This window comes from Astatotilapia calliptera, chromosome 11 (assembly GCF_900246225.1).
Source record: "Astatotilapia calliptera chromosome 11, fAstCal1.2, whole genome shotgun sequence".
Taxonomy (NCBI): Eukaryota; Metazoa; Chordata; class Actinopteri; order Cichliformes; family Cichlidae; genus Astatotilapia; species Astatotilapia calliptera.
Genome location: NC_039312.1, coordinates 31,498,290 through 31,507,484, shown reverse-complemented (window position 1 = coordinate 31,507,484; position 9,195 = coordinate 31,498,290). Strand labels below are relative to the sequence as shown.

At 38.6% G+C, this 9,195-nt stretch overlaps 1 protein-coding gene across 2 annotated transcripts in view; it reads left to right on the top strand.

Moving 5' to 3' along the window:
- The first annotated feature begins 1,340 nt into the window (after positions 1-1,340).
- glcci1b (glucocorticoid induced 1b) overlaps positions 1,341-9,195 on the top strand; it is a 28,477-nt gene continuing 20,622 nt past the window's right edge. For both annotated transcript variants that reach the window (XM_026184415.1, XM_026184414.1), the window contains exons 1-2: positions 1,341-1,508; positions 1,688-2,065. In XM_026184415.1, coding sequence (XP_026040200.1) covers positions 1,756-2,065 — 310 coding nt within the window. In that variant the 5' untranslated portion in view covers positions 1,341-1,508; positions 1,688-1,755. The remainder of the gene's footprint in view (positions 1,509-1,687; positions 2,066-9,195) is intronic.

The window sequence follows — 9,195 nt, the reverse complement described above, 5'->3', positions numbered from 1 at the left end:
GCACTGCTGAATGGGGGTGTTTTTCCATAACCTTATAAGGCTTATTTTTACATTATTATGTTTCATAGACGCAGTTAGCGTGGGTTTTCTGTCACATGCTCACTCTTTCTGTTCATTGAGTCACTCATTATTCTCCCATGGGAACTCCCACAGAATCTGTGCATTCAGGAAGATGGTGAGAAAGAAAAAAAACAATAGATTTTGAGCATCCCGATTTTCTAAACAAGAGCTTGCACACAAATAATTCCACTCCAAGTTGGCTGCTTTTCTGGAACTTTCACTTTTATGTTTCTAAACATAACAAATGTAGTTTGGCCAGTTGTCGTGGAATAAAGATGTTTTGTCATCTGGAGCTGGCCTGAAGTTTGAGAGTGAGATTCTGCCATTGGAAAAGGAACAGATGACCAACCGTCTCACCACACACATTCATTTGCCAAATATCTTTAAGCATAAAAGGAATTTGACCTGAGTCAAGTCACATAAGCAAGCTCTCAAGTCACTTATGCACAGTATCATTAACAGAGACAAGGAAAGTAGGTGAAACAAGGTCAAGGCCGCTCAGAGTTGATTCGTATAAATATATATGTTTTTTAAAATCAAATATAGATATAAACTTTCCAGTCCTCTGCAAAAGGGAAACCGCTTGATAAATGAGATTAACAGTTATGGTGCTGCAGTGTTTAGCACTGTTTCCTCAAAGCAAGGTGGTTCTGGATTAGTGGGCGGTGCACTAAATGAGGCTAAGATAAACTGGTTGGGTGTGACAAACTAAATGATGTGAAGTAGCTCAATAAAGCAATACAATGTGACAAAATGTATCGAAATATCTTCTCATATTGCCAGTTAAATAGAAAGTAGAACAAAAAAAAAATCTAGATTGCAAAACAATCTAAATACAATAAAATAAGGAGCTAAGTGAGTCATATAGGGACAACAGCTAATAAATATAGACTTTGAGGTGGTCCAAATTTCCTGTGGAGCTGAAATTGATGACTAAGTTTACACTGCCTGTAAAGAGGTGCAGAGGGTGCCTGCAGGAAAAGCCATTCACCTCAGTGTGAAATTACATCTGAAGCTGACAAAATAATGAATAATGTCATGAAGTCATTTTACAAGTTTTTATTAGTTCAAAGTTTTAATATTTATTTTGGAGCTATATGCTCTTTATGTAATTAAAATAATAATAATAATAATGTACCGATAAAATATTTACAGATATAATTGGCTGAGAATATAGTCAATACATAAATTTGGACCAATCAGCGTCGTTACTGTACACCCCCAGTGTCCAATCATACGCTCGGAATTGAGCGTTGTGTTCCGCCCACAGGCAGCAGCCAGTAGTCTGGTAGAAAGAACTGTCATTTAGAGTGAGTGGACAGGATGGGGAAGACGCAGAGAGAGCTGGAAAACACGAATTAAACGTAATGAGAAGTATTACAAAACAACTTTTAAAGTTGCCCATGTTGTGTTTGCAGCTTACGACGGCATTTGTTAGTATCTAACAGGTAAGTTTATCCCGTAATAATACGTCTTTGACCTACTTTTTTCTTCGAACGAATGAGCTGATTTTTTTTAAAGGAAGCTAACGTTTTTGTTTTTTTGTTTTGTTTTTTGCTAACAAGCTAATGTTTCTCTTACCGCCCCCACCCCATCCCATTCTCCCCACCACCATCTCCTTCTGCAGAAAAACAGCAACTTTGGCAGTACGTGTTTTTTTTTCCCACTGCGATAAGAATTACAGTCACTTTGAGGATGTCAGCCCCCAGCAACTCGCTTCAGCAGCCGAGGGTCAGACGCAGCAATGCGGGCTCCCCCGGCTCCTTCAACAACAACAGCTGCCGTTTGCACCCCATCCGTGCCACTGTGCCCTACCAGCTCCTTCGTGCGGGTCAGAGCAGTCCCACGCGGCCACAGACCCTGTGCGGAGGAGCCACGAGCCACAGCCGGGGCTCCAGCCCCCCCTCCAGTCCGACACTCAGTTCAGGAAGTGCAAATGCTAAGCAAAGACTGTCCCCCGAAAATAAGGAGTCGTCTTGCCCCCCAGACTCTCCAGTTTCCAGAGGTAAAAACAAGATTTTCAGCAACTTTGTCTGTGCTGGGTCAACAAATGCTCACCACGTGCGTTTGATTCAGGATGACTTGTCTTGATAGCCTAACTTATGTTGTCACTGTGTGGTGTATAGTCATGCCATTAAATGTGCTAAAATGTGATCGCATATTATTTTTTTGGGGTGGGTAACAAGTAAGTCTGGAGTCAGGCTGGCACTTGCTTTGAAGGAGGTTTTATGCATTAAGCCTATCTTTAAGTGCAGTTATGCAGTCATAAAGAGGGTCGAGTGAAATACTGGCTCCTTTACTTTATTTGCTCTTTTGAAAGGAGAGAATTGGCAGAAAGACCTGATTTTAGTTATAACAGCGGCCACGTCACTCCCAGGAGAAGCCACGCGAGAGAAATGGTCAGGTGTTGCTTAGACTGACTCTCACTCCATACATAGATGCATGTACACTGAACATATGCTAAACCTCACCATGCTGCCTTGCACATGGATAGCAGAGCCTGGCCTTATGTTGTTTCATGTCATGCCCAGTTGATCTTTGGAAGAGATATGGAGATGCAGTGAAGGAGCATATGAGAGTTTAGGCAGCACCCAGTGCTTCACTGACTAAACCTTATTTAACTGGCTGCTTCTCCTGCCAAATATTGACCCTGTGGCCGGTTTTCTGTAGCAGTATGCTTTCACAGGCCAGCAGTGTACTTTTTCTTTTTTGCTGAAAGAATACTACTTTTTCTGTAGCCCCCCGTGTTTTTGTAGAAAAAACACTCCTAACCACGCTCTGTCAAGCTAGTGTTTGAAACACTCTGTGATAAGAAAGGCCTGCTTTTCCTGTATATTGAGGCAAAACAGGCTCATTCTGCTTTGGTTAACCTAAGTGACTACTCCTGCCTCAGCAGCTGGGGCAGTGTTCCTTCCATTTGTCAAATTCTAATAGATTTTCCCTCTTACCTTTAACTAAATGGGTGCCCTCTTTTCTCAATGCAGCACGATAGTTATTATGGAGTAGTGTGTGGAATTTAATGTTTGTGACGTGTTTCACATTCCTCAGTTCTTTGAATGAGATGACCTCCAGCCTTGACTAGTGTAGCATGCAAGGCAGGAAACTAAGTCTCTTCAATAACAACTGAGTGGGCAGCTTTACCAAGCATGGTGAATTTCACCTGAGCTGGTGTTGATCCCCTGCTCTGTTGGCATGCCATGCATACCTCGGTCCTCTGAGAGAGTCAACCTCTAACCTAGACTAGTGTCCCATGTCAGTGGTGATGATGATAGAGGCTTGACCCTCGTTCACGGATGTGACCCCACAGTACAAACACGCCTGTGAGGCGTCAGATGACAAGTACTATGGGCCACATCAGCAAGTGGTCTCATGGTTCCCGGAAGTGAAAAATGTGGCATATAGATCAATTTAAAGGTGGAAAAACAACTGAAACAAATAACCGATAAGATTGCCAGAATAAGTTATTGATCATTAAAATAAAGATATGACACAAAGATGCCTGTCACTTTTATCTCACTTACAAAAGTAAGTAAAACACAGACATTTATGATTGTAAACTGTCAAGCAGACAGATTGAAATGAATGAAGTTAATCAGCGCATTATTCATAAGTCAAATCATTTTTTGTGTCAGGCAAAGTTTCTTCCGGGCATTGGCTGATTGTCAGGTACCATATGCAGCTTTTTTTCTTTTTACCCCAATTACTGGTGTACTTATTTTTTTTTTAAATGTGTAAAACAAATTTTGGCTCTGATATAGCCGCCTCTCTGTAGTCTAATGTTCTGCCTAGAGAATGATTTGATGAGTTACACTTGAAGAGTAAAAAGGGCTATGAGCTCTGAGCACAGTAGCACATTCCTTGTGAAGTAGCTCTGGTGAGCTAGCAGAGTTGTGCATTAATGTTGAAGTTGTGTGACCTACCTCATTAGTGACAAGTATGCAGAATTTCCCTGTTACGTTAGAAATGCTTCACCAATGCAGTATTTTACACTGACCATAGATATATCTGCATTCTTTTAACGACCTCCAGGGGGCAATAACTGTGGTTCCAAATAGACTTGCGCTTCTATAAATGTCTATGGAAAAACCTCTCTCCTTCCTGACCCCAGTAAATACTTTCCTGATGAGTTTATGGGCTCAGCCACCTGTTTCAGATCACAATGAATCAAGCATTAAGTTGTTTTTTGTTTTTTTTGTTTTTTTTAAGCAAATTTTGTTTAAGTGTCAGAGGATTATCCAGGATGTCCTCACTGGATAGTAACTTGTGTTGACGAGGCTTTGTGCGAGTAGTGTCACAGTCATATGCACCCCCTGACTATTTTCACCAGGATAACGAAGGTGAAAACACTCAACACTAGAGAACTAGAGAAATTCACGGATTAATGGGTCATGTCACAGTTAACATCTAGCTGAACTTTCCCACATAAGCACTAAGAAGTTCAGCTTCATGATAAAATCCATTTGGACAAATTACAATTTTTGGTGACACAAATTGTATGGACGTCATGCAAAACAACTGTCAGTCTTGAGTACTCTTGTCTTTGTCCTACCTGGTTCACTGTAATTGTGGGTGGGTGGGGCAACCTAAACCTCACCTCCAGGGCAAGTCTGGCACAGAGGCAGCATGACCAGAAATGATGCAAAATTAGTCTTGTTGCTGTTGTTTCTTCAGCGTCCATCCGTGTTCACGGATCCCCAAAGCAACAACAGACTCCCTCCCAGCAGATTGTTAGCTAGCATTACCCGGCATCCTGGTCAGTGGTGTAATTTAATTTGAAAAATACAGTTATTAGTGTTGTCCATGAAAAGTATGGGCCAAGGGTTAATAATTGTTGTTCGCATTATTGAGATCCCCCCCCCCCCATTTAAAACAGCAAGATTGTATACAATATTTACATGTAGTCTGGAGTGATCCCGAAAGTCTAGATTTTGTTCCCTGACTGCTCGCTTATACAAGGCAGGGTCGGTGTGTTGAAGCTTTGGCAGTTTATAGTCGGATTTCTTTTTCACAGCTCATGTCTTCTAGAGCTGCACTTTATGTCCTTGACCTTAAGCCAGTTCTTAGCCCTGTTACATAAAATATCAATAGAAATTGATCTACAGTGTAAAAACATGGTGTCGGGCATGCAGCCTAGGCCAGACCCTGTCCACCAGTGAGTCCAGTTTGCCCTCTGAATGGGTTTGAACTCCAGTTTTTTGTTTTTGTTTGTTTTTATGAAATAAAGTGCATCATTATTATTTTTGTGGTAATGCCAGCCTTACTATATAAAATGTATAGAAAGTGTTTCCTAGAGATGATTTTTTTTTCTTGAAAAAAAAAAAAGTGTAAAATAGTGTCCATGTGAAGGTGATATTTATTTCCACTGATCAGCAAATTCTAATCACAGTAAACTCAATAAGACAGCCCAGTCATCTGTTTTTGAAAATGGAACTTTAATTAAAAAAGAAATATTTTAAGAGATTGGGTTAAGTTTGTCTTTCACTTTTGCTTATAGTTTCACATTTCAGAAAGTAATTCTTTAAAGACACCTGAAAACATGTTTGCAGGTATTTTCCAGTACAGTGCATTTATTGGTCAGGAATACTTGGGGTAAATGTGGATGCCATGTGGCACTAAATTGAGTTTTCTACGTGGTTAATAAAGAGATGCTACTGCAGAACTGTCACGTTCTGACACAAGCTTACCTCTGACTGCAAAACTCGATTTACAAACACAAGATCTACTGTGCTGTTATTTTGTTGTTGTTGTTGTTGTTGTTGTTGTTGTTGTTGTTTTGTTAATATATCAAAATTTTTGCATGTATACAAAATCTTAACATGCTTTTTGGTAGTTTACTCAAACCTAAAATACGTTTTTTGTTTATCCAATGTCCAAGTGCAAAATGCATAGACTTCTGCTACGTTAAGTAACAGACTTTTTGCTTTGCAGACCAGTCAGGCGTTCACGTACAGTCATCCCCATGCAAAGGCCCCTTTTAAGCCAGGAAAAGCCCTCAATATGAGCAAAAATTGTTCACTTTATCTTTCGTTGCTGCAGCTCAGTGTGATTTGACTACAGCAATAGTCTGTGCAGTGTATAATTTCTCATACACTGTAGTACTTTGAACCCACTCATATACATAATGCTTGCCATTTGGTGGAAAACTCCGTCCAAAGTGGCTTACAGTGCCACGGGTGTGGTGATGGACTTTGGTTCACATGATTTTTAGATCTTAGCCTGATGATGGTGGACAGAGTTAAGAGTATTATATTTCACCTTATGACCTTTTAGGTTCACCAACATGACATCATCTTTTACCACACTGTCCCCACAATGAAAGTCAAAGTGCCAGCTGTGCTGAAATGGCCCTGCTTCATTGTCAGCTATTCAAACTGCAGAGTAGGACCAAATGTGAAAATGAATGTGGTCTGAATCGGTGGACTGTAGCACAACTGCACTGTTTCCTGTACTTTCATCTCTATGCATGTGACATTTTGAAGCACCTGGAAGTTTACCCTCAACTTTGATCTAAAGGTTGCTCATTCTTAAGTCCACACACATAAATGGGGGATTTGTTAGCACATATGTTCCTCATTCACTGAGATGCATTCAAACCTGTTCATACTAGCTTGTTGTGAAATATACCCACTGGACTCAGATGTGAATAATGTTTATATTATATTAATGTATCTGAATTTATTTTACTGTTTTTTGTGCTAACAAGCAATTTCTCAGCCTGCAAAGACACACACAGTTACAAACTCTGATGTCAATCACACTTAATTTTATCATCTATTCATTTACATTGTGTGAAATGGCAGTGCATGCTCAAATGCTAAATTTCAAAATTGTCAGACCCGCCCCCTTTTTAAGGTAAGATATAGATATCGATACCTTGGCTTTTGTAATGATCAGATACTGGTGTTAAATTAATAACCTCTGGTTCCCCTCTCTTCCTCACAGTGAGAAACATTCTTTTATGTAGGATAACATAAGGTTCATCTAAAATATTGTGTTAAATATTTTCTAGCTTTGTAAAGTACAATGTGATGCATATATTTAACAATATAAATTTACGTTATTTAGTAAAACTGAAAAAATCTGTATTTGCAGAAGTTTCATTTAAATAAGCATCTACTGCATACTGCGGTCATATATAGTCATGCTAATTTCTTCTTTTTGTGCATAACTTCACACATAAGTACCAGATATGGACCAGACAGCAACACGTTCTGTTATCATAAATGTAACTAGGCTTCTCCAAAAATAATACACTGGGCCAATGCCCTTTTAGCCAAACTGCTGCCACTTTGCTTTTAATGTCCTCCATTATATATTAGTTTCCCTGCTAGCTGGACTGAAACGTTGTCACCTGATCCAGCGGGTTGTTTTTTTTTTGTTTGTTTTTTTTTTTGTTTTTATTATTCAGGATTGCACCGCCATCCGATCAATGTCTTAAATGTCACGTCACTTTGAGAATTTCTAGCACACAATTATACAATTTTTGCTTCCACAGTACAATCAGAACATGAAATCATCACAGCCGTGATGTTTTTGGAACAGGACGTTGAATTAGGACTGGGTGATATGGGGGGAAAAAATTTTATCGCAAATTTTTTTTCCCCGTCAGTGGATATATAAAGATATAAAATCAAATCACTTTAAAAAAATAAATAAATAAATAATACATTTTTTACTCCTAAGGGAAAATGTGTGAAGCTGAACATGATAAATGTACTGTAGATCTCCATGCTGCTGCATTTTAAATACAGTGTATATAATAAACTAAAACCTTAACTCTGACCATTCAAAACCTTCAAGTGTTAAAGAATACAAACAAATGATATTTACTGTATCTCAAATTTTCACTGAAGAAAAGTTTTTTGTCATAATTATCTTTTCGTTTTATTGCCCACCCCCATGCTGAACTGTACATACAGAAGAGCATTACTTTGTTTACACACAGCAATGAATACATTAGCCCACCATTAGCTTAGTTCTCATTTTTAGTGTTTTAAAGACTTCTTTAATTCCATTTATCCTTTTATAACTGTTTCTACACATGTAGGGTTGTTGGAGATATATATTAGCTTAGGGCTGTGCAGTTAAGTGATTATTTTTATTTGCTTTTTTCCCCTCTCATTATGGTTGAAACTAAATCTCTGGTATCTTGTGAATATTGACGATGTCGTCTTGCCTTCCAGCACCCTACGCTTTACTTTTTGTTGCGCCCTGAAATCTCAGATTTACTCTCCACCAGGGTGCTTTATATTTATTTTTTTGTTTATTTTTAACATAAAGCAGTTTGCTTTAATCAGGCAGGTAAATCAATTCTACTGTGCATTTAAAATAAATCTTCTGTCTGAAAGACATTTGTTAGCTAAATGTGTATTTTTACATAAAGGTGCTGCTATTGCAGCATATAGATACTTTATATTTGCCAAGTATTTGGGATTATTTTTGCCATAATTGAGCAACACTGCATTAACTAATTAACTGGTTGTATCTTATGTCTTAAAAACAAACAAAATAAAAATCCCCCTATGCTTATGTCCTTATGTCCAGTACAAGGTTATCCATTATCCTTGTTATCAACGTGCAAGTTGAGAATAAGATTTTAGCTGGTGCCTCAACGTGATTTAAAAAAGGGAAAAAGGAAAAATCGGAGCGCATTTTGCTTTTCAAACTCAACTAAATACTTTGAATTAATTGATGTCAGTTTAAAAATTATGGTAAAGTCAGTGCATTTTCACTTTTGATACATGTTGGCACTTTCAGTAGATTTGCCATATTAACTTGGATTAAGCCTAAGTGTCCAATTACAAGGGTTTCTAAACTAGGATTAGGCTTAAACCATGTCTAAGAAACAGTCTCTCTTTTTAAGCCTGGTACCAATAGGAAAACTTAGTGATTTATTCTTAAAATGCACTTGCCTGAGAAGGTCTTGAGTTGTCTTTTGTTTTGTCTAAAACCCAAACGCATTCAATTTGCTATCATATGACCTAGAAAACCTGCCAATTGTCACGCAAAAGGAGTAGAATTGTAGATCACGCTAAATTAACCAAAGTTTCTCTTCAACCAGTCTCGCGCATCCCTGTGCAAACCTGGGGCGAACAGTTCTCCTATACTTTGCAAAAGAGAACTACATGTTTGTTA